The sequence below is a fragment of the Chroicocephalus ridibundus genome, chromosome 12, assembly GCF_963924245.1.
Source record: "Chroicocephalus ridibundus chromosome 12, bChrRid1.1, whole genome shotgun sequence".
In the NCBI taxonomy this organism is placed as follows: Eukaryota; Metazoa; Chordata; class Aves; order Charadriiformes; family Laridae; genus Chroicocephalus; species Chroicocephalus ridibundus.
Window position 1 is genome coordinate 10,776,570 of NC_086295.1, and position 24,935 is coordinate 10,801,504.

General features: G+C 50.4%; 1 protein-coding gene and 1 long non-coding RNA gene across 4 annotated transcripts; one reads left to right on the forward strand and one right to left on the reverse strand.

Moving 5' to 3' along the window:
- The first annotated feature begins 3,008 nt into the window (after positions 1-3,008).
- On the forward strand, positions 3,009-14,985 carry LOC134522603 (uncharacterized). 2 transcript variants are annotated; one of them, XR_010073079.1, is made up of 5 exons: positions 3,009-3,139; positions 5,939-6,055; positions 6,873-7,063; positions 12,134-12,266; positions 14,868-14,985. It is a non-coding gene; the product is annotated as an uncharacterized LOC134522603 (long non-coding RNA). The 2 variants fall into 2 exon arrangements; XR_010073080.1 differs by lacking the exons at positions 12,134-12,266; positions 14,868-14,985 and adding an exon at positions 10,957-11,959.
- SLC2A10 (solute carrier family 2 member 10) lies at positions 9,188-24,733 on the reverse strand. 2 transcript variants are annotated; one of them, XM_063350379.1, is made up of 5 exons: positions 24,653-24,733; positions 21,017-22,393; positions 19,854-19,976; positions 19,141-19,276; positions 9,188-10,539 (listed from the first exon to the last, which is right to left on the reverse strand). In XM_063350379.1, the coding sequence occupies exons 1-5, from the start codon at positions 24,654-24,656 to the stop codon at positions 10,524-10,526; spliced, it is 1,656 nt and encodes a 551-aa protein (XP_063206449.1). In that variant the 5' UTR covers positions 24,657-24,733; the 3' UTR covers positions 9,188-10,523. The 2 variants fall into 2 exon arrangements, with proteins under 2 accessions (XP_063206449.1, XP_063206447.1); XM_063350377.1 differs by lacking the exon at positions 9,188-10,539 and adding an exon at positions 18,106-18,487.
- Positions 24,734-24,935: the final 202 nt, after the last annotated feature.

Here is a 24,935-nt window from a genome sequence, read left to right on the forward strand (position 1 = left end):
GCAAAGCCTGTAGCTGCATGGCGGTGGGGAACGCTTGGGAAGTGTCCTCTGCAGAAGTGTTTTGTAGGCCAGCCAAATGGAGAATGCTTTGAAAATTTGGCAGCAGATGTGAATGGGACATAAATGATTGCAACCTTTAAAGTTGTTTTCCAGAACAAGCCATTGGGCTGGACTTGGAAATGATGTAGAATGTAGATGATGGTATTCAAGAGGCTAAAACATGCCAACTCTAAAAATCAGGATAATTCATTCCTGTTGTTTTGGGTATCGTGTACTACATAAGGATTAAAAAAAATGCACAGAACAATCAGAGATTTTTTTTTTCTTTCTTTCTTAGATACTGTGTGGGAGTAAAGGCTGTGACTTAACAAGATCTGGTCAGAACACGGAGGAGAAATATAAGAAACTGAGCCATGTTGCTTGTGTCAGCTTTACAAATCAATGCTTCATCTGTTTAAGACCCTTTCCATCTCTAATCCCTTCCAAACTGCCCTGTAGGTTCCGTCCTGGGTGAAGACTGGCACAGCCTCGGTGGTGGGAGCTGTGGAGCTTTGACTGTCTTCTCCACCAGCAAGCATCTCCACTGTAGGTGCAATTTATGCCGGTCAGCTCTGAGTTTCCCTCATAAGCTGCTGGAGAATCTTGGTCTGCATGGCTAAGGTGGTGTGTTTTGAGCTATGATATCTGCAACAAATACTATTCCCCCTGCTTTTCTTGCTGTCTTGTACTGCCTTCTCCAGCTCCTGAAAGGGAGATACCTTTTAAGTAACATTAATCCACTCTTAGTTGCACAATTTAAACCTTAATTCATATGGATGCTTATTGTAACTGCACATGACAATGAGCTAATGGTTTGCAGAAACCATTTTGTAGATGGACATATAGTTGTAAATCAGCTGCAGGACCTCAAGGCGCATTTGCTAAATGCAATTGTGTTGCTACGTCTGAAAATAATTATGTTTGCTTGAGTTTGGGCCAGGCTGCCTAAAGATTCTCCACACCGTCATGAGCTGTTGGTGACTTGGCCTGTGGTTTAGGTGTAACTATGGGTTTTTTTTAATTTTGAGGGTATTTTTTGCAGTGGTTTTGTAGCACAGGAAAACAAAACAAAAAGAAAAAAAAAAAAGAGGCAGCTGAAGTGGATGAGCAGTGATAAAGGAGAAGAAAAAACCTGGTACTTACCAACTGCTTGGCTGATTTACCACTCGTTTTTCTGCAGTAGCCCAAATACCAGGCTGTATTTGTTTGCCGCTGCCTGCTGAAGCCTTCGACCTCAGCCTGCCCTTCTCTCCCCAGTGCTGACAGTAAGTGAAGAAATGCTAAATTCATTCATCTGCCCGAGATGCCTTTGAAGTCCACCACTAAAAGCTCTATTGTTTTATTAGCTGTTAATGCGGCACGGGGGAATTCGGCTGTGCACAGCGGAGCTGGGGTGCGGGGGGAGCCCTTCCTGGTAATTTGTCACTCTTTAGAAGTATGACACGCTCTGCTCTGCGAACACGCCGGCAAGCTGGAGTGCTGCGGGCTGAGGCTGGAGCTGCTCGGGGCAGGGAGCTCCCGCCGCCATCGGTGGGAGTCCCGGGGCTGAGGGATTAGGGCGGGCTGAGGTCACACACCTTGATACTCACTGCTGGATGTTATTGCAGGCCAAGGTCAATGTTAAATTAAAGATTGTGGGCTTATGTAAAGAGCCGACCATGCTGGCTACAGGCAGTAGAGCGTGTGCTTGCCAGAGCGGGCGAATCGGGGCAGGTTATCAGAGGAAAGACGGCTGCGGATGCCCAGGTCAGGGGCACGTTGCCTCTTTCCTTCCCCAGATTAAGATGGCTTGGTAATGAACGCTTGAATGCAGCTAAATCCCTCTCCTGCCCTTTCTCTGATACCCGGTTTGTGGAGCTGCGAGGTGGTACTGCCTCCTGGAGACTCTTCCAGCACCAGCCGTGCTCAGTGCTGACATTGTGGGCCAGGGAGACAGGCTGGTGGCTCTGGGAGGTGATCAGTGACTGAACATCAACACGGCTTCCTAACTAAAAGCAAGCACGTGCTGGGAATGCTGCTAAGTTGCAAGATGGGGCTTGTTTTCCACATGCACCCCGTACAGGCAAACGGTCAGTGACCCTCAGGTAATAGATAAAGCACCCATTGCTTTCTGCCTTTGGCTTTCAGCTCTATGCATCTCCCCTCACTCCCGAAACTGAGAGCGCTGCAGGAATGTGCTGGTGTGTGACTGCCTGGACACACATACGCTTTGCAGCTGCAAGCTGGCTCCTGCGCGCGGTCTGAAAGCTGGGCACAGCGCACTTACGCGTTAAGGAAATGAAGCGGATGCTGCCTCGGGCTGTTTATTGCTCAGCCCTGTTGGCAGGTACAAAGGATCTCGGCAGAAGCCATCCGTCACTGGAGCTGCTGCTCCCTGCGAGCACAATGCAGTCAGTGGCAGGAGCTCTGCGCTGGTAAATACAAACAGGAAGGCAAGCACAGCCTCCTGGCCGGGCTGCCTCCAGGCAGCCTTCTTATTTGCTTTGCTTTGGTCCGATTGCTTCTCACTGACTCGGGCTTGATCTGTCTATCACCAGAGCCTTTCTTTCCAGCCCTCCTTCCCGGTGCCTTCTGTGGTACTATAAGCTAAGTCAATAGAAATGCAAAGCTTCTCTCTTATTTCCTCAGTCCGATGGATCTTGAGAACTTTGCTGGGGTAGCTTGGTGGTTTGCATAACTGCTTAACTACACCGCAAAGTGTAGCTTATGTGATGAAGCATGCTCATTAATGTAATGCTTTCCTGTGATGTAAAGCTGCTGCTGTTTGTTCCTGCAAACAGAGGGAAATAAGTTTCCCAACCTTTTCCCATGGCAGAAAGGTGAGGGGTCATGAGGAGCTTGTTCGTTAACATCCATGGCGTGGGAGTGTGCAATCGATTTGATCTGCTGTGCCCTCACCTCTGGGCTTTGACACACACGGGCAGGGCCGTACCGGAGCAGAGGGGACAAGGGCACGTCAGTGGCAAGGTCAGCATTCATTTTTGGTAGGGTCATTTAAAATTCAGTGCCTCACAAAAGCGCTGTGCAGTGGGAGAAAATAGCTCCTGCTTTAAGGTCCTGATTCAGCAAATTGCACGTGAGACTTCTGCGTGTGTTCTGCGTAAGTACCTCCCTCGCTGCGCTGGAGCCATCGCGTTTGAAATGTATAGCTGTGTAAACGTATATCTGAAGCCTTTTTAAGGTTTGTTGTTACTGATAACAGTTTTGCTGCAAGGTAATGTTGCAAGGCAGTTTTTATAGAACTAAACTCAATCACAGCTCACATGAAGCTGCTCTTAAGCAGTTTAAAAACCAGTGGCTTTTAAAGGCTTTCTCCTAACATTGAAAGTGGGTTTGACATTCTTATCAAAATCTTTGCAACCACTCCAGCCCAATGTAAGTATTTGTAAATAGAAAAAAAAATACAATAATGGCTAAATAGTAATTATTCAACTATTTATGATGCTCAGGAGTTTTTCTTTTTTCTCTTTTGTAAAAAATGGTGGTACTGATTAATCATAGAATCATAGAATCATAGAATCATAGGGTTGGAAGGGACCTCTGGAGATCATCTAGTCCAACCCCCCTGCCAGAGCAGGGTCACCTAGAGCAGGTTACACAGGAACATGTCCAGGTGGGTTTTGAATGTCTCCAGAGTTGGAGACTCCACCACCTCTCTGGGCAGCCTGTTCCAGTGCTCTGCCACCCTCAGGGTATAGAAGTTCCTCCTCATGTTTAGGTGGAACTTCCTATGTTCCAGTTTGTGCCCATTGCCTCTTGTCCTGTCCCCGGGCACCACTGAAAAGAGCCTGGCCCCATCGTCCTGACACCCACCCTTTAAGTATTTATAAGCGTTGATAAGGTCACCCCTCAGACGTCTTTTTTCCAGACTGAAGAGACCCAAATCCCTCAGTCTTTCCTCATAAGAGAGGTGTTCCAGTCCCCTAATCATCCTCGTAGCCCTCCGCTGCACCCTTTCCAGCAGTTCCCCGTCCCTCTTGAACCGGGGAGCCCAGAACTGGACACAGTACTCCAGGTGCGGCCTCACCAAGGCAGAGTAGAGGGGGAGGATGACCTCCCTTGACCTGCTGGCCACGCTCCTCTTGATGCACCCCAGGATGCCATTGGCCTTCTTGGCCACAAGGGCACATTGCTGGCTCATGGTCATCCTGTTGTCCACCAGGACTCCCAGGTCTCTTTCCACAGAGCTGCTCTCCAGCAGGTCAGCACCCAACCTGTACTGGTGCATGGGGTTGTTCCTCCCCAGGTGCAGCACCCTACACTTGCCCTTGTTGAACTTCATAAGGTTTCTCTCTGCCCAGATCTCCAACCTGTCCAGGTCTCTCTGTATGGTGGCACAGCCTTCCGGTGTGTCAGCCACCCCACCCAGCTTGGTGTCATCAGCAAACTTGCTGAGCGTGCACTCTATCCCCTCATCCAGGTCATTGATGAATATGTTGAACAGGACTGGACCCAGTACTGACCCCTGGGGAACACCACTCGTCACTGGTCTCCAACTAGACTCTGTGCCCCTAATCACAACCCTCTGAGCTCTATCTTTCAACCAGTTTTCTATCCACCCCACTGTCCATTCATCTAACCCACACTTCCTAAGCTTCCCTATGAGGATGCTGTGGGAGACCGTGTCAAACGCCTTGCTTAAGTCAAGGTAGACCACATCTACCGCCCTCCCCTCATCTATCCATCTAGTCATGCCATCGTAGAAGGCTATCAGGTTAGTCAGACATGATTTCCCCTTGGTGAAATCAAGAAATCACTCAGCTCTCCATGCTGAGTGCTTCTGATAGCTTTCCTTTCCTCCACCTGCCTTGAGATGACACCCAGAACGAGCTGTTCCATCATCTTTCCAGGGATGGAGGTGAGGCTGACCGGCCTGTAGTTCCCTGGCTCCTCCTTCTTGCCTTTCTTGAAGACTGGAGTGACATTGGCTTTCCTCCAGTCCGCAGGCACCTCGCCTGTTCTCCAGGACTTTTCAAAGATGATGGAGAGCGGCCCAGCAATGACTTCCGCCAGCTCCCTCAGCACTCTCGGGTGCATCCCATCAGGGCCCATGGACTTGTGAATATCTAGATGATCTAATTGGTCCCTCACTCGCTCCTCCTCAACCCAAGGGAAGTCGTCTTCTTTCCCTGTTACTTTATTCAATGCCTGGGACTCCTGAGGGCTGGGCCGAGCAGAAAAGACCGAAGCAAAGAAGGCATTCAGTAACTCTGCCTTCTCCACATCCTCCGTCACCATGACTCCTGCCTCATTCAGCAGTGGGCCTACAACTTCCCTGGTCTTCCTTTTGCTTCCAATATACTTGTAGAAGCTCTTTTTGTTGTGCTTGATGTCCCTAGCCAGGTCTAATTCCAAGGCGGCCTTGGCTTTCCTTGTTTCATCCCTGCACGCTCTGGTGGCATTCTTGTAATCCTCCCAAGGGGTCAGTCCCTCCTTCCACTTATTATAAACTTCCTTCTTCCACTTGAGCTTTTTCTGAAGCTCCCTGCTCAACCATGCAGGTCTCCTGCGTGCCTTGGCCGATTTCTTTCTCTTAGGGATGCACCGACCCTGAGCTTGGAGGAAGTGGTCTTTGAATATCAACCAGCTTTCTTGAGCCCCTTTGCCTTCCAGAGCCCTAGCCCACGGGATCTCTCCAAGCAGTTTCTTGAAGAGGTCAAAGTTAGCCCTCCTGAAATCCAAGGTTGTAATTTTACTTCTTGTTGTTGTTTTGTGGATAGTACCCATGATCCTGAACTCAATCATTTCATGATCACTACAACCTAGGGTGCCCCCAACCTTAATGTCCTCCACCAATCCCTCTGTGTTTGTCAGTACCAGGTCCAGGAGTGCTCCTCTCCTTGTTGGCTCCAAGGTAATGAACAAGGTATGTGTGTAATTGCATTACCAACTTTTGCAGGTGGTCCCAGGTACTGCGTATGCAGCCTGGCTGGCTGGCACAGTGCTGGAAAACGCCCGAGGTGCACCTGCAACTGTGGGGATCCCCGCTGCAAATTCCAGCCCCCTTTGGAGCCAGGTAACCACACGCCAGTGGTGAGGGACACTCATCGCTGTCGCTCATTTAGTAATTAATGGCTTCTGAGCTGCTGTGGGGCACCACTGACTGCCCCAGTGCACTTCTGGGTTTGTGAAGCAAGCCTGGGATACGCTGTTTCACACCAGGACGAAAGCGTACCTCCTCTACTGATTAAATTCACTGTACTTCACACCATTCTGCGTGATTCTGTGGTTTCCAACCCCCAGTTCTCGGCCCAATGGTTAGATGAGTATTAGGGGTGCAGCGTGCTCCCACGCTCCCCAATTGCTTAACTAGGGAAGCTTTAGGATGATAGTTTTCTTCTCCGAGGCAAAAAGTGTCAGTCAGCTTTGGAAAGACACTATTCTGGGACAAATCTCTGTGGGCGGTGAGCGTACAATTTTTGGGTGGCCGCGCTGGGTTTTAGGGCTTTTATCAGAGCAAACGAGGGTGCCCTGTTTCCCTGTTGATGGGTGATCTGCTCACACGGGTGCTGGCTCCCGGCAGCCCCAACTTGGCCACTGTGGAGCCCTCAAGCCACAAACTGGAGCATCTCTGCAGCCGCGCAATAGATTGCTTCCTCAGAACTCGCTTTCCAGAAGCTTGAGAGAGATTTGAACCCTATCCCAAATTTCTCTGCTATAATGCTTGGAAAATGCATTTAAAGGAGGCATTTACTCAAAATGCTGCTCTACAGAAATGGTTCTTTCATCACGTTCCCATTAACCTTAGATGCTTTTAAGCACTTTCTCTTCCGTGGGAATGAAACTGGGGAATATTTCCAGCTACTCAGAATTTTTTTTATTTTAACTCATAGGAATTGGTCAAACCCAAGATATCAGAGTCCAAACCTGACTGGTTCTCTGTCTCCTGAAAATACCTTCCACCCCATTGTCGTGTCTCGGCATTTGGAGCCCTATTTCTGAATATAAAGTAGGGATTTTGTGAAGCTCAACAGCACTTCTAGTGCCAGCGCGGTGCATAGTGTCTCACCGCTGCGTTACAAAGGTATGTTTGTGCTTACCGTGTTATTTCGAAACATAGGAAAGACGTTTTTAGAAAGCATTTTGGTTCTTCATGCATCTGGCTTTCAGTGGGGATAAAGGTGTCATGTCCCGGGTGACTTGTGCCTCTGGAACTGGGTAAATGCCACCGCAGGGTCCTGGCTTTCTCTTAGAAAACAACCAGTATGTGTGCTGGGTTTTTCCTCTCTCTTTTTTTTTTTTTTCCTCTGCCTTTAATCTTACAGCTACTGTTTAGGGATTGTGAAATAAATGGAAGGTGAGGCCAAGGGGGAGGTTGGGTATTTCCTGCGTGTAGCTCAAGCTGTAATTGCACCAGAAGGGTCCCCATACGGTTTCTCCACGGACCTTGGCCTGCGAGTTAAAGCAGACGGTGAAGACTGGAAGAGATTCCAGAGTCCCTGATTCCTTTCAAAGAATTTGCAGCAAATCACAGTATAATGTTAAATGGCTCACGGTTGTAGGGGGTGCGGAGGCAGATTTTAGAGGGGTGGTAAAAGCATGATGCCCAAGGCTGGTATTTGCATATGCTTCTCCTGGGTTAGATTTGGACTGTGGAAATGGAGGTAAGGAGCGAGGGAGTTCGTGTTGTCTAACTGTTGGCTTCCAGCTAGGCGGGCTGACGAAGGGTCCATGCTCCCTCTGTTGTCACACGGGAGAGAGCAGCTCCTTCCACGGGCGCTTTGCCGCGCTGCTGAGAGCCAGCTTGCTCCGTAGGGGACTGACGGCCAGGAGCCGTGAACAGCCCTTTGGTGTTAAGTCCCGGGGGGCTGCTGGGGGTTTATACCCACAAAATTCTTCTCTGCTCCAGTGGGAGGTTTGACAAGTTCAAGCCAAGCAGAGACTTTTCCATCCTTAAGCTGTGAAGCTGTCGCAGTTGCACCCAGCCATATTTCCAGATGGGTAAAATTCCGGAGAAATGATGATGGATTTGATGCGTCTCAGATGATGACAGCAGAGGTGCTGACACCCTCTTTAATTCCTTCCCTTAACAGACAAGGTCCCTGAACCTGGCCCACTTCACCGACATGTGCAGCGCTTGTTTCTCTCTCGCTGCGTGTCTGGTTGGCTTTGCCTTCCTCCCCCGACTCGTAACTCCCAGCTCCTTTCCTGCGGGAAAGATTAGGAAGGATAGGAAGTCGTCTGTGCAAAAGGCATCCCCGGCCAAAGTAAATACAGGTCACAAGATTAGGCTTCATCAGAACTTTAAGCCTGGCCCAAGCTAAACATATGAGCTGTCATGCTTTGGTAAAAGCTCCAGTATGAGTGAACTGGCATGACTGCAAAAACGGTAAAGCAGCTAATAGGTTTTGCAATATGGAAGCTTTAAGTTTTGTTTTTAATGCTGCATTCCTGACAGTCAAGACTCACACTGAACTTCAAATGCCATTAATTTTGTGTGTTGGCCTTGCTTGCTACTATGCAAACATGCCTCCCAAAGCACAGCGATAGCAGCAAAACAGCACCATGAGGCTGGTCTGCCCAGGAGAGCCCCTACAGCACAGAGGAACAACGCGGGATGGTAAGAAACACCCTGTTGCACCTTGAACCCTGACTTTCTTGGCTGTTGACACTCTGAGGCTGAATCTTTGAATGAATTACAGATCTGTTTTGAAAAAAAAAAAAAACAAAAAAACAAAACCCACCTCTATCTGTTCAAACATCTAACTTTTTGAATGTCCAAATAGCTACATAAAAAACACCAATGGAGCCACGGTGATGGGCACCATAGTCTAGGCATAGTCCATAGCCATTAGGTAGTTTTTCACAAAAAACGTTAATTGAACCAGTAAAAGGGTGCAATATCTCAAGTTTCCCTGTAAAGAGTAAGAGGGTGATTTGCACTGAGGGCAGACCAGGGATATTTTCTCTTGCAATGAGCAGAGCCGATGGCCATGGCACCCGGTGTTGTCCTCTGGCTCTGGCACTGCCCTGCTGTGCATCTCTGGAGATGTTAATCCCCCCAAGCTCTTTGGTTCCCACACCAGCATGGGACAGCCACCATGCTGGGAGGAGTATTGATGCTGTAAACTGCACAGAGCTGCCGAGATCTGCAGTGCTCCGATACGCTCAATAATTACTGGTCATAACCATTATAAGAAATAAAAACCCCAACCAACAAGCATTAAAAGTCTTTATGGAACAAAAGCCAAGCTTTTAATATTGTTTTAATGTACTTGACAAAGCTTTATTTTAGAGCCAAGGCCAGCCTCCTCTAAGTGTGCAAAGGTTGAGACAATTTAAAAACCAAAATATTTCTCCCAGTAGGGACCTTGCAGCTTATCAGGTAACTGCAGGCTGTATTTTGGCCATTTTTAACTGGGCATTAAAAGTCTTTTTGACACTTGCTTTATTCCCCTACAATAGAACCTAACAGCCCCTCCGAGGCCTTCTGCAGCCCGATGTGTAAAATGTAATGGGGATTGGTTTAAAGAGTGGAATTTGACCTGAGAGAGATGTGAGTATTTGGGGACTACTTAGTCCTCAGTAGCACTTGGGGGCTCTTTAGTTTCTGGGGCACTTTATTACTCATTAGTGCCCGGGGATGCTGTGCTGTACTCATTAGCATGCTGTTCAGTGGCTTTGTCCATTTAAGCTTTGCTGTGTTGTGGCAGAACATATAGACTCTTCTTCCTCCTTCTGCTCACAGAAGGAGCAGCTGGGCCTGGGCCTGCTCAGGGAGATCAGGGTGTCCCTGAGGGTGTTTGTCAATGGAAAAGAGCTGGGGAGTCATGTTGGCCACAAACACAACAGCCATGGGTGCCTCTGGTGTCCACAAAACCATACATATATGGACAACAGACCGAAGCATGCCCACAGGGAAGCCATTCATGCTCGTGGGACTCCTGCATAATTCTAGTTCAAAGCTACTTATCAATGCAGGCAAGAGAGGTCTTTGTTTTGGCCTCGTCCTTCAGTTTCTCCTCATCCTTGAGGGAAAAGCAGGAGCAAAGAGCAAGGTGGCCACCCAAGCCAAGCCCTCTGCTCTCTGCTGCCGAGAGCCCAGCCCTACGGCAGCCACTGCCGAAAGCAGAGGGGGATGCCGTGTTGCTGGCAGACTCTCCGTTACTTTCCGTTTCTGTGAAACAAGCCTGGGTGAAACTGCCAAAATTCTTGCCCGGCCCTGTGCTGCCGCTTTCTTGCCTTACAGTATACGCCATTAGTGGAGATGTGGCCGTTCATCTCGTATGATCACGGATGTCCTCCCAGGCAGGGCTGCATGGTGAAGGGAACGAGATGGGCTCGGGGATGGTGGTTGTCTTTCTCACTTTTGCTTTTCCCCTTAGCTTAAATTATTCCCAGACGTGTGAACTCAGCAAACAAGGATCAAGTTTTCTCCACAAGGCAAGGTTTACTCCAGGCCTGGAATAGTGCCTGGGCTTCCCAGCGGTCAGGAAAAAGCTTGCAGGGAGCAGATGAGCGATTCCTTTTGTATTTTCCATCCATCAGGAAAAGCTGCATCTGAAAAAATAATAGCTGAACTGGAAAATAAAATTAGACAAGTCTGAACAAATATGGAAACCATCCCTGGCCTGGTATTGGAAAAGAGTCTCAAATGGTAGAAAGGAGAGAAACAGAGAGAAGGAATGGATGAGTTTTGGCCTCTGTCGGGAATATGGAAGGAATTATTTCATTCTTTTTCCCCGTCTATTTGTTCTCTATATGGCACTCTGTGTGGTTAACCCTCTGTCTTTGTCATAAATATGTGTGGCAGAGACGAGTTTTTTCAGAGGTCCTAACCAAACCATCTGTTTTGCATCTGTGGTTTTGCATATGTAAATATTATTATTAATAGTAGCAAAAGCAATCATAATGGCAGCAGGAATAGAAACACTATTAATAGTCATAGTACTGACATTTTTATTTGTATTGCTGCAGAGGTCACAACAGGCACCAGCACTCAGCTGTGAGTGTGAGTTGGGAATAAAGGGATGGTTGTTACTCCCAAGAGATGTCGGTGAGCACAGATACAGCCACGGGTGTGGTGCCAGATTGTCACGGTGGGACCATCGTGCCCGAGCATGATTATTTCCCCCAGGGCCTCGCAGAGGACCTTTCCAAGGGTCCTGGCAACTGCCAGCTCCTTGCAGCTCCTGCCGTTGTGGCAAGAAGAAAACCATTCCTAGTGCTGAAAGCTCAGCGCAGCCGCTCTAAAGTACCGAGAGACAACTGGAAAAACTCCCCAGTAAAGGTAATTATGTGATTCCTGCTTATCTAGAGGCTGAATTTGTCCCGGTAAGTCCAGGGACAGAGCGGTGGTTTCTGCATTGTCCAGTACCACCCCTCAGGTCTCACTCCCTGCCCAAGGTATTTCATCTCCACACGGACATTTCTAGGTGGGTGACCTGCCAGAGCAACTCAGTCTGCAAACCATCAGCATCCTGGTGTTTGCGGGAAAACCTTGTTTTTCTGTCTCTGCTTTACTCCTATGATTAAAAGTGACAGCAACTCTCCTTCCACTAATTCAATAAGCAAAGGGAAGACCTTGGGGCTGAGCGAAGTGGAGGACAGAAGCAGTAGCAAGAAGACCAGATAGAGCAGGAAGAACAAGGGCATGGGCCATAGACACTGAATGTGGGGAGCTTAGAGGTGCTTGTGCTGGAAGGAGCACTTTGCAGAGGACGGGAGAGATGCAGTGAATTGAGAAAGCCACCACCACATGGTGGGCTTGCGTCTGATCCACACAGTGCCTGGAGACAGACAAGCTAACAAAGCATATCTCAACACACTCTTCTTCCAGGTTCTCCCAGGGTCCAGCCAGTATCTTTGTTCCTATACGAGGTATGTTTTTTGTTCAGCTCTGGTTGTTTTCCTGGATCTGTAGTGCATTAAATAGCCCATCTTCTGGTTTGTATTTTTTCCAGTTATCGTATTTCATGTATCCTGGCTCCTTTCATCCAGCCCTGTATCCCCCCAAGCAGAGACTAAGCAGGATCCAGTGCTTGAGCGTGCTGCCTTCACATGCACAAGAGCGACGTGGACCCCCATCCCCGCGTCTTTCTGCTGAGCTGTGGGAGCGTTTGCAGCAGGGACTGACACTTCCCTCTCTTTTCAGTCTGTCACCTCAATCACGTTACCACACTGGAGCTCGAGGACTCGGTGATGGCACAGGCTGCCCCTCAAACTTTACATCACCTCTGTACAAGCTGGTTTCTGAAGTGAGTCTGGACTAGCAGTAACAAGCCAAGGTTTGTACTGATTTCTTACATCATTCAGATTTTGACTATAGCATGCTACAGGAGCACATGTACGTGGCGGTGGGAGCGGTGGTTGTCAGTGCTTCTTAGAATTCCACCCTGACAGTGCACCGTAACTTCACTAAAACCCCCTGCAATTCAGTGCTGAGTGCCCCTCACCCTGCCACCTCCCAGCCCATCCCTGTGCCAGTCTGCAGACCCTGGGACAGATGAAATGCTTCTCTGTCTCTCTTGGAAATCTCTGCAGACAGACATTTAAAACACAAGAAAAACATTCTAATCAGATAAAAAAAGGGATAAACATCTAGTTCACTTCCCCCTCTGCCTCTGGCACAGTATTAATACAGACCCCAGGGCAGTGGCTTTTGCAGTGGGGAGGAGATGGGGACCTGGGGGAGCACCAGGAGGGATGCAGGGCTGTGGGGACAGGCACCCTGTGGGGAAGGGGCAACAGAGGTCTCCAAATTGGGCACCCATTCCCCCGTGAGGAGCTGTCTGTGAGATGGCTAACAATCAGGGTTAACCCCTCGCTGTCCTTCCTATCCTCTGACCAAAAGAAGAGATGGAAAACAGAGATAACGGGATAAGGATTATCTATGAACTCGAGATGTGCATTGCCCCCCTTGCTATATCCCAGTCCTCCTGCCAACAACAAAGTTGGCACAACACAACTTGGAAGAAATTCAAGCTTTGAGCCCCTCCAGCATTAGCTTCTGGTTGTGTCCCAGATGCCAGAGCTCAAAAGTGTCATTCTCCTTCTGTTGGCAGGGCCTGAGAGCAGGTTTCCATTTGAGCAGGTTGATTTACACGGTCCCCAGGGCTGAGCCCTGTTTCACAATTTCACACAAGTCATCGAAAGCAATGGTCTTCACACCCACCCCACAGCTCTGGCTGTGTGCGCCTGGGGAAGGGGGCACAGCCCAGAACCGCTCTGTTCAACCCCCTGCAACCCCCCCCCCCCATCCTGTGCAATACTCCCCACACCGCCCTGTGCTCCTCTTGCCCACAGCCACCTCCCCTGGGACACCAGGCTTTGCAGTGTCCTTGTCCCCAGCCCGAATCCTCCTGGAGACTCTCCCCTTCCATTTCCCAAGAGATGCTCAGCTAATCTTTTCCTGCCCACTTAGAGGAGCAAGTGGTGTCTGTGGGTGGGCTGGGGCTGGCAGGGCTCTCCCGACCGGCAGCGGTTATCCAGCAGCTCCTGGTGGGGGGGTGGGAGCAGGGAAGCCACTGCCTAATCTGTCCCCGGGCTGGATGGGTGCCTGGATCGTTTCAGGGCGGCTCTGCGCGTTCAGACGATGCGCACGCTCTGCAGCACAACCCGCCTCCTCCGAAAGCTCATGGCACAGGCATCTGTCACCGAAACCTGTCTGCATGAAAGGCTGTCTGCACAACCCGGGGAAAAAAGAAAGGCATGACAGCACAATTAGTGAGAGCAAATGAAAGGCTGTTTGAAGAGGAGGAGGGAGGAAAGGGGAGAGCTGCATAAATCCCTGGTGGGGTTTTGGGCTTGACATCAAAACCCCTTAACAGTGTATTACTTCAGCCCCCAATGTGGACAGATGTTGAGCTGTGGCTCAAAGGAAGTCAGAAATCTTTCCTTAGAAAAAATTTGGCTAGGAAACTAAAGAAAATATTGTGAAAGAAAAGGAAATAAAAGCCCACTAAAGAAGATTTATCACTGCCTCAAGCATTTCTGTATCCTCAAGTCTTATGAGGTCTCAGCCTCAGGGGAGAGAAAAAGAGAAACAGCCTGTTGCTACATTAATGGGTCACAAATTTAGAGCAGGGACACGTTTGTCCAGTTAGACAACGATGGAGGGAGCCAGCTCGCCCGTTCGAGGACGCTTCCAATCCATGCTAACCTCAGATGGCTTCCAGAGGCCTCTGGCACCAGCCTGCATCTTGCCCTGGCACATCCTTCCCCACTGCCCTTCTTGCCCACTCACTCACTCTTGCAAGGTTCCTCTAGAGCCATTTGTCATTGGCAAAACATCTTATTTTCCAAAAGACCTTAGCATCATCCACTAACCTGGAGATTTTGCTGTCTGTTCCCTTCCCAGCGCCACAAATGAAGATGTTCAAACCAGACCCAGCAGAGATTCTTGGGCCACCCCATTGCTGAATCTCATTTGTCCTCAAAAACTGTCCGTTAAACCCTGCACTTTGCTACCTACAATACCTTTTAACTAGGTTTCAATCCATAAAAGTACCTTTGTTTCAACCCCTTTGTTTCAATCTTTAAGAGATTTTAAGAGATGGCAGAACTATTTTATCTGCTCTTCCTGTTGGTTTCTCCCTATCCGTGTGCATACCGATATTTTCCTAGAGTCCCAGCACGCTGGCAAGGCAAGTTTTCCCTCTCCAGCAGCAGTATCTGCTGGCTCTTTCCCACCTGCCTGTCTGCCCACGTGCTCATTGCTGGTGCAGACCCGGCCACCCCAGCAGGGACAGAGGTGACACTCGTCTCCGGCTCCCAAGGTCCCCTCCCAGAGCCTGGTTTGTAGGTGGCAGCTACACTAGCAGCCTGCCAGCCCCCTGGTACAGTAGCCATTTGTAAAGTGACATTGATCTCGTTCCTCTAACTTACAGGCTCCACAGAATGAACTGGGTGCGAGGATCTCCCAAATACCTGCAGCAGTGAAGACCGACACAAAGAAGAGCCTGAGCTGCCTTGTCATGCCTTATCCTCCTCGGTACCCAATTGCACCTTTGTAAGGAGCAATGGCTCCCTAGCCAGCTCCTTACTTCTGATATTTTTTTTTAAAAAAAATGTTTCTTTAAATACATCTTTACAAGTAGATCTTCGTGCTCTTTTTTAGCTCTTTTAATTTTCTGTCTATGCTTTACTCACTCTGTTTTATGGGTTTTCCCTTTCTCCTCATGTGGGAAACCTTTCCACTTTTGAAACGCTGACCTTCTCCCTGTGATGCCTCCTTAACCTTAGCAGTGAGTCAGGCAGGGTGTGTTTTAGGACCTCTTAGTTCTTTTTGAGTTGTGGCACATGTTTTATTTGGGTTTTAATGGAGCATTTTTGTAATCGCCTCCAGACTGCTTGCAGGCCCCTTGCTTTCTGTCTGTTCCTTTTCGTTTTGTTGTTATTGACTAATCACCTTATTTTTTCATAGTTCCCTTTCTTGAAATTGCAGAACCACAGGCTGGATTTATTTGGTGTGCTCTCTCCCACTACAGCATTAAATTGGTTGTTTTGTGGTCACTAGCAGAGAGCAGGTCTCCCACAAACACCTTGTGAAGCAGGTCCTGTGCACCGCTCCCCACCAAACCCAGAGCAGCAGCCCTCCTCGCCGCTGCCAGCGCTCCTCCTTCCAGGAGACTCATTATTCTATCCAAAAATATTTTTTTTTATTCCCTGATGGATCACTGAGGTGACTAGCTTCTCTAATCTCATTTTATATTTGCTGACCGTTACCTTTATCCTGATCAGGGGCGAGTAACGCAGTCCTGGCTTTACATTTTTTCCTGTGGGAATCTGGGATTTCCCATCTCAAGAAATCTGTAGGGATACTGGAGTTGTCATTCAGGGCAATGGGAAAACCTGGCATTATCTTTTTTTTTTCTTTTTTTTTTTTTTTCAAAAAGCATATCTAGTATAGGGACAGAAGCACCTCTAAGTTTTGCCCTTGATTTGTTGCTTAATGGTCCTGTGGGTCCACCAGTACTACACATGGGCAAACTCGCCTTATTTAGTGCAGCTGTACCATTTATTTCCCTGTTGCTCTTTCCCTGGATACTGGCCACATCCTCCTCACATGGGGTGCAAGTCTGAATTTCTGCACCCTCTGACTCTCAGCTTCTCATTTAAACAATTCTCCATGGCCTTTCCCTCTTTCAGTCCCCCCAGCCCAGCTCTGCTGCGATGGAGGTGTGGGACCCATCTGGCAGGTTCAGAGTGATCTCCCCAGCAGGACACCCCTCCCAGCTGCGTACACCCCCTCATCGCGCTCACTTTCTGCAGAAACAGGAATGATAGCCCCCTTACCCTGGGATTATTAATCCCCTTTACCACAAACTCATTTACTGCTCTCTGTATCACCACCCCCAGAACCTGGCCATTTCAGTAGCCCTGTTTGCTGCCCCCAGAGATAACTTGCCTGCTCCCCCCAACCCAACCAGCCCCCCGACTGGGGCCCACACCACCCCCTTGTGAGGCCCAAGGGTCTCCATCGCCCCCCAGGGCAGCCCCAGCTGCCTGCTCGCCCCCGTGCCGGGGTGCCCCTGAATTCCCATTCCCATCTCCCTCCACCAAGCCCGGAGGCACAGCATGGGGTGGGCAGCGGCAGCCCTGCTCTGCGGGGCGGGGGGGGTCCCTCTGGCTCAAACGCTGTGTGCGAGGGGTCAGGTGGGCTGAGATGTTGGTGGCGGGTGGGTCCGTGTGTCTGTCCGTCCCTCCGTCCCACCGCAGGGTGACACACCGCAGCCGGGGGCGCTCGCAGCGGGGGCGGGAGCGGAGGTCCCCGTCGCAGCAGCGGTGGCGGGGTGTCCCCTGCCGGCTGTCCCGGCGCGGTGCACCCCCGGCCCCGCACCGCTCCCGGGGGCTGCCCGGGCGGCGAATGGGCACAGCCCGGACGGCAGAACTGCTAATGAGCTCCGCTGCCCCTTCGCGGTACCCCCCGCTCCGACCAAATACGGACAGGGCTGCGTGCGGGCATCCCTGTGCTCCCACACCTCCTGGCCAGGGATCCCCCGGTGAATGTACGGCCCTGTTATCAACCGCCACCATCTGGAGGCTGACCCTAACTCCTCGGGCGGTGCTGATGTTTCCCCTCTCCCCCCATCCCGCAGAAAATCAGAGTTGCCCCTGATACAGCTCAGTATTCATGGGCTTTTTGCAGGAAGAGAGCATTCATTCTCTGTTTTGCAGGTGTCCTTGTGTGCCTTGAGGTGACGGTGTCTGCCACGCGCAGGGGACCAAATTCTAGCTCCAGCGGAGGTGTGAGGTGGGAAAAGCACTTCCCCCCATTGCTCAGTGGGAAGAGAAAAGCACTTCCATGGCAGACACTCGACAGCCATGGACTGAATTACGGTTAAGGTCAGATCATTTTCCAGTGTTTTTGTGGCTTCTCTTTGACACAGGGGTTTGAGTGACATGGCCACAGCCTTTGTGTTTGTCCCTGTGGTGCCAGACAGGTGGCCCAGTGTAGCAGTCACTGGTCCTCAGGGAGCTGCGTTTTCAGTGGAAAACTTCAAGCTTTGGGGCTTAGTTCCTTCAGGGGTTCAAAAGGGGCAAGGCTGGCTGTTGAGCAGGATACCAGCTCCTCCTCTCTCACAGTATTTGGAGACTGAGTGGTGTTAGTAGGGTGTTTTTTTTATAATTTATATGGGTCAGGAGGAGGGATAAATTAATCAAAGAATGCACAATTGTAAGAGGTGGAAAACTTCTAGAAAGTACCAGAACATTGCGTGCACTTTTGTTTGTGCAAACCCTGGTCACAAATACAAAGCAGCCTGTGAGTACAAAAGAAAGCAGCCAAACATGCAGGTAGGATGTACCTCTACACTCGTTCAACAAGAGCCTTGGGTGACCAGCAGGTGAGCTGCTGGGCCTTGATGCTGTGGCAAATAGCAGCCCGTGAGCGAGCACTTGTCCTGCCTCCACTGAAACGGGGCGTTTATCTGCACCAGGTCCCATCTCAGATACCAGGCTTCCATATAGATGTTACAAAGGGTGACAATATTAATGTATGCTGCTGAGTGCTTGATGCATTCATCCTGCGCTGTTGTGCCCTCTGTAAAGCATCAAATACTTTAAAGACCGGGAAAATAATACACCTGGCTCACAAATGAACTGCACAGATGGACAGCATTGTCAGCAAAAGTTTTGCTTTAATTCCTGTGTATAAAACCATTAATCTCTTAAACAATAGGAGATACAAACCATGAAAAAAAAGAAGATATCAAAGGATATGTTCCCTGCCTGGAATCAGCGATTCTCCAAGGACCCAAAGGACAGCTATCGGCATGTCCAAGATCTAAGGCACTGCAGTGAGAACCATCTCTGAGCAGAGGCCACCAGTTAAAGGCCACGGAAAAGAACTGTCTGGATAGCACAGTCTGCTCCTCTCCTCGGGGTGATGCTGTGGGCATGCCATTGGCTTCATGTGCTGCTGGCGTGCTCCACTCTCTGGTACTGTGCATGTCTGCAGCTTGCTCCTCTTCCACGTCTCTGCTTAAACACATTTCCTTCCCAGACCCTGCCACACAATGACGAGGGTCAGCTGCAGTGGCTGCTGCTCACGAGGAGCCAGGAGCCAGGCAGGGGTTTACAGCAGTTACCCCTCCTGGCCATCCCTCCATGTGCTCCTGCCCCTTGGCGTCGTGGCCATGTGGCCGCACAACCCCTCTCTGCTCCAGCGATGTTTGCCCTGCCTCCTCCTTCTCAACCAGAATTGCACAAATACCTCTCCATCTTCCCTAGCCCAGCCAGAACTACAGGCTTTGCAGGTGAAATTACTGGGGGAGAGCCTGTGGCGTATGTTAGGCCAGGAGAGGTCTCTGCCCCAGAGGAGAAGGATCAGTCCAAGATTGCTTTAAGGACCTGCCTGTGCCATGCTCTGGTCCTGTTCTCCTTCCCTCAGCCACAAGCCCTGGTTTTTAGCCCTTTTCCTCACAAGCATCACTAGTGCCCTCCAGCAGCATGGCCACAAGGCTCAGTGCAGTGACCTGCTGATGAACCACTGCAGCTCTCTCACCCTGTCCCCACAGCCCCACCACAAACTGGAGATTTCCTCAGCAGCACGGACCAGACTTTGACACAGCCCTGAGCTGCCTAGTGCCACAGACATCAGGGACTGCTGGTGGGAAGCACCCAAAGCCAGCACTCCCGCTGGGACAACATCACACGTACCGTTTCCTGGAGAACTGCTGGTCTATCTCCTCTAAGGATTGTCCTTTCGTTTCCGGAACAAACAGGTAAATGAATATGACAGCCAGCACTCCCATCAGTCCATAGAGAAGAAACATCCAAGAGAAACCAATGGCATCTGCAGAGAGATTCAAGTGCATGAAGGGTTTGTTGAAGGCAGGTCACACCATGAGATACAAAGGAAGCTGGTGGCTTACTGCAAGGTGGTCACTGATGCCTGACTGGGGCATTTTATTTCGAGAAACCATCAAAAAGGCAGGAAAGCTCTTTATCCGCAAGGCCTGGACCAGGAATCAGCAATGGGTAAGGATGGTCCACACCAGGCTTTGCCAGCAGCACCACAGAGGGAAGGAGAACTCCAGGGCCCAGCAGTGCCCACCGAGTGCCTCAGCTGTGAGCTCTGCTAGCAAGAAACGTTATAAAGCTATCAGCATGGAAGCTGCAAATTCCATGGTTTCCTGATACTGCAGTATTACAGTGCAGCCCAGTGGGCGATGGATGATTTTCATGAAACGGGTGGTGGAGGGGCTCAGACCAGTGGTGCTGGTGCCTGCTCTCAGAGGCATCAGGGTCAGACCTATTTCAGCATCAAGTTCCCCAGAGGTTCAAAATGCCACCTAATTTCCAAATAGCTTGTGGTGGCCACCTTCCCTGACCAGCTGTGGGAGTTGGAGGGATGGGGGATGGCCACTTACCAATAAGGTCCAGGAAGGAGAGGCTGATCAGTAAATTAGCAGCCCAGTTAAAGCTGTTACAGAAGGCAAAGGCTCTTCCTCTTATCCCAGCAGGGTAGATCTCGCTGAGGACCAGCCAGGTCACTGCACGGATTAGAGAGATCAGAAAGACAGTTGTAGTGGTTATGCAGTTTATATGGGAAATGGGCAAGGAAGATTTTCAGCAGGGGTTTCACCCAGAACCTGCTGCTGGTGGTGTCAAACACTCATCGACCTCAGAGTCAGGTTACAGCAGAACACTTCAAAACTCCTATGTTGAGCACTCCATGGAAGAATGAAATACCAAGGAACAGGTCCAGGGAGCAAAGGAGAAAGCAGGGGAGTTGGTTATTCCACTCAGAGCTGATGGAAAAGGTCTGGCACACCTGCTTGTCAGCACACGCTCTTTGTAAAGAAATGAGAAACAGGTAGTATTAGGGAGATTACGTTACATTTGGGCTAAAAGCAGAGCTTTAGCTTTATCTTAAAGTACATATCTTAAAGTAGTCTCACCTATGCCGGGGTTATTTTGCTTGAAACAATTTACAGGGTCACTGTCAAACCCACGAGACTTGCTCACCTATGTTTTTTTCTTGAGTTAGATGCTGCTTTCTCCCATCAAGGCATTTAAAGCAAGAAATGCCAGAAAACAGTAGAGCTCATGTGGAAGCGAGAAGTAATCTCTATTCCCATCTGATGAATAACAGATTTCAGAAAAAGACCAACTGATATTGAGAAACTTTCAGAAATCCAATTCCAGTTCTGCCACTGACTATCACACAGCAGAAGCCCCTCAGTCCCTCTGTCCTCAGCCCTCTCTTTTCCTCCTTACAGGGTGCTAGGAAGAGTAGGTAGTGCTTGTGGGATGCTCTGATTTTGCAATGAGCTTCACAGAAAAAAAATACATTACGAGGGTAGTGATCGCATGGAAGAGAAAGTTATTCTAGTGGTGTACCAGCCCTACAGCTGCCAGAGCTGCAGTGCTAGAAAATGATTCAGGGGGCAGAAGGGGACATATTTCCAGTTCCCAGACACTGAGCTGCGGGGTAAAGCAGATGCATAATGAACATTTCAAGCAGAACGTAAAGATCAGCCCTAGTTTTATTCTCTGGGTTAGCGCAAGGATATGTAAACACCATACTTACTTGGTCCAAATCCAATTGAGAAGGCGCTCACGAAAGCCATCATGCTCAGCAGCGTAATCCAATTTAAAACCATATGTTCTGCCCAGGGAGCACCACCAAAAGGAGAGCCTGTGCTTTCCACTGTCTCCTTTTTGGACTGACCTACCAAGCCCCTTTTCTGAGTGAGGGAAGAATCGGGAACAACCGCTCTGCTTTGAGTACTTTCAAAAACTCTTCTAAGGCTCCCTGAGGCAGCAAAACCAGGGCCTGCCTGACTTTTGACAGCACTCGATGCTGGTGGGATGGGGGACACAGCAGCCTGGGAGGCTGAGGGCATCAGGCGGTGCTGGGTGAGGCTGTGGGATGCATTGGGGTCTGCAGCTGCCTTGCAGTCCCTGGCCATGGCCAGCGGAGCAATGCGGCTGGTGAGGCCAATGGTGGTGACAGAGATGGCCATCACCACGCAGCCAGCCATGAGCAGCGCTCTCCTGCCAGCCTTGTCTGCAAAGGCCATCGCGATGAGCGTGGCCACCACCTTTATTGCCCCCAGCCCAACAGAGGCCAGGATTGCCGAGGAGTTGCTCTGGAACCCTACCGAGTGGAAGATTTTGGAGGCATAGCCAAGCACATTGGGTTGCCCAGTGAACTGCTGGAAGAGCACCAGTCCCAGGCCCACCAGAGTCCGCCTTCTCATGTTGTCTCTGGTCCTAAAAAGGTCAAGAAATGAGTAATGCTTCTCTTTATAGGGCTCCCGCTTTGCCACCTCTCTGTCCTCAGTGTTCTGCAACTGAATGAGGCCCTTCTGGCAGTCTGAATCCCAGGAGCTTAATTTAACAGGGTTCACTGGGAGGAAGAGGATGCTGAGGAACTGCATGGCCGTCGGGGCAATGGCCAGCCCAAACATGTACCTCCATCCCTCATCCACATCCGCAAAGATGTAGTTCAGCGCATAGGACAGCAGGATGCCTACGGTGATGCCCGCTTCGTAGAGAGACACCAGCAGCCCTCGCTGATGAGCAGCCACCATTTCTGAGACGTAGATGCAGCAGGCCATGGATGAGACAGAGATGGCAAAGCCCACAGTCATGCGCCCAATGACCAGCCCAATAAATGACCTCGCCAATGTGAGAATAAGGCTGCCAACCAACAGGACCAAATTGCTGACCAGGATTGCTCTCCTCCGGCCATGACGGTCGATGAGGATCCCCCCAACCAGAGAGGCGAGGAGAGCTCCAATAAGGAGGGCGCTCACGAGAATTTCTTGCTTGAAGCAGCTGAGGTGAAAGTCTGTCTGCAACTGCAGCAGTGCACCGGAGATAATCCCCAGCTCGTATCCAAATATCAGCCCACCCAGGAGAGAGACTGTTGCAGACAAGAGGAGGATCAGCAGTGCACGACCTGGAAAACAAGCGAGGAATGCTAGGTTCAGTTTCCTGGCGCTGGCGGACAAGCCATCAGCATGCACGAGCTGGAAAAAGCTCTCCCAGGACACCCAAAGTTTTCCATCTACGAAGCCACGATGCTGAACTTCCCCGTAGCTCACTAGGCCATGTGTAGGGGCACTTGCAAATATTCGCACAACCTACCAAGCCTGCACACCCATCCACTATCTGCAGGGGCACTCATCTGGGGTGCAGAACTGTGCAAACGGGACTTTGCTAACACAGTTAAGACTTGTATTTAAGTGGAGGACGGTGATTTGTACTGCCTGGAGTTGTACCGGGGGATCCTCCGTGGTCTCCCTCGATTCTAATTACAAAACCTGTTCTGGACAGGAAAGACAGCTTCTGCTTTCTGGTTCTGAATTGTTCTGCATTATCGTTTTCACGTTTCAGTGCTTGTGGCACCTCTCACTGCGCGCTCTGCACTCCCACTCCCTACCTTGTTGTTAAAAATGCTGCTCGCAGAAGTTTATTTCTCCTAGTTAATCTTGCACTCTTGGCATGACTTTGTGGGGGTGGCCCTAATGTCTTCATCTCTCCTTCTATAGCACACAGCGCTCAGGATCCCTGAGCCAGGCACAACCTTCTCAGGCTGGCCCAGGACCACACGACAAACTTTATCATGAGCCAAAAAGCTCACTGTTGCCTGCCTCAAATACAAGAAGCAATTCTTTGACCTTGCCTTTCCCATATAGCTGAGCACGCGAGTTTAGTAAGTATGCAAGTTTAGTTAAAATAAGAAAAAACAACAGCAAAAGCAAACCAAACCCAAACCAACCAACCCACCCCAAACAACCCTAACAAAACAAGGTGCTGGCTGCACACGCTTCTCGCCCTGGGGAGAGGATGAAAGGGTGACCATGGGTGAACCATTCGTCATGCTGCGGCAGGGGGGACTGCACAGGGCAGGAGAGCCAGCGCTGATGCAGGGACCTCCCCCCCCAGTTACAATTTTCAAGGCACAAGTAAAGTGCATTGCTTTAGAGGTTTGTGCTTGTTTCCAGCATACGATACTATCTGTATTCTCACATTGGCTTTGTTTAATTAAAAATACTCACTCACAGTTTCAGTAGGCTGTATGTGGAAAGAATGTGGACACAACCACGAGACGACGGAAAACTTTCCTCACTGTGCCTAAGGGCTTTTTTCCCCTCAAAAACTGTGTTTTATGAGAATTGTCTCTATTCAGCCTTTGATCACAGCTAGCAAGAAAGGTTATTTCTCAGTGATGGATATATTTATATTTATTCTGTAATTTGTTTCATTTGTGTTTCTTATACCATCCCAGCTACACACCAGTCACTCCCACCATGCTCTGTGTGACTACCTGCACTGCTTTTATCACTCCTTGTACAAGTTATGCAGATAATGAGAAAAAATATTTGCTCACTGAGAATAAAAGGCTTTGCATAAACTGGGCATGCCATAGCTTCAAGCCACAAACTCACACCGATACAGAAAGCCCTGCTGTGAATACCATGGCTGGTTCCATCAGATTTTGCTGTATTTCTTGTTAACTTAACGATCAGGAACAGTTTATGAACTTTGATTGAAATCTAGCTAGCCTGGATTGAAATCCATATATAGCCTATTCTGATGTAGTCAGAGGACTCTTCAGATGTTCACATGAGAATGGAAAGTTTGCTGGGTTTCCCAAGGAGCTGTGCCAGGAATTTCCCTGCCTATGGCAAACGCTTGTCGGAGGGCCGTGCTCCAGGATGGGGCCGTAACCAGTGCCACTGTCCCGACCGGGACTGGGCTGACTTTTGACCTGCTGAAGTCCCTCTTTGCCTACGCCGGTGCCAACAGGCACCGCTACCTTTAACAAAACCGTAGTGCTGTCCCCAAGCCCTGCTCCCGCTCGCAGCCCCCTCTTCCCGGGAACGCTCCTGGGATGGCCCGAGGGGCTGTGCCACAGGAAATTACTTGTCTCGCTATGTTTGCTATGTTTGCTGCTGGAAGTCCTGAAAAAAAAAGAAAGGGGCTGGAGGCGGGGGAGCGGAGAGACGCAGTCTCAGCCTTTAGGAAAAGTTGAAAACTATTTTTTTGTTGTTTGGAAAACTTTTTCCCGGGGCAGGACGCGCCCGTTCCCATCCCGAGAGGGACTCGCCGCCTTCCTTCCCGCCAGTGCGGGGCCTTGGGAAGCCCCCCCTCGCCCCGCCGCGGTCCCCGCGTCCCGTCCCCCCGCCCCGCGTCCCGCCCGTCCCGCACTCACCCATGGCGCGGCGGGCAGAGCCCCCGGCGCTCCGCGGAGGGCGGCGGGCGCGGAGCGGGGCGGAGCGGGGTCCGGCGGCCGGAGCGGGGCCGCGCAGCGCCACGTCGCTCCCGCCCTGCCTCCCGGCCGGGCAGCCTGGGGCTTGTAGTCGCCCTGCCCGCCCCTCGGGGAGCCGTGGGGGGTGGGAGGTGGGGGTTGTCCCCAGCGGGCCACCCCTCGCCGGGGTGTGCTGCTCGGGGTACCGGCCGCCCGCGGTGATGCGAAGGGCCGGGGAGAAGGAGCG

What these genes read in the sequence shown, in the direction of transcription:
- SLC2A10 (XM_063350377.1), bottom strand. An exon ending in CTCAATTGGATTTGGACCAA is followed by an intron (nt 19,977 to 21,016) that starts GTAAGTATGGTG and finishes TAATCCGTGCAG; the next exon opens with TGACCTGGCTGGTCCTCAGC. An exon ending in CTCCTTCCTGGACCTTATTG is followed by an intron (nt 19,277 to 19,853) that starts GTAAGTGGCCAT and finishes ATCTCTCTGCAG; the next exon opens with ATGCCATTGGTTTCTCTTGG.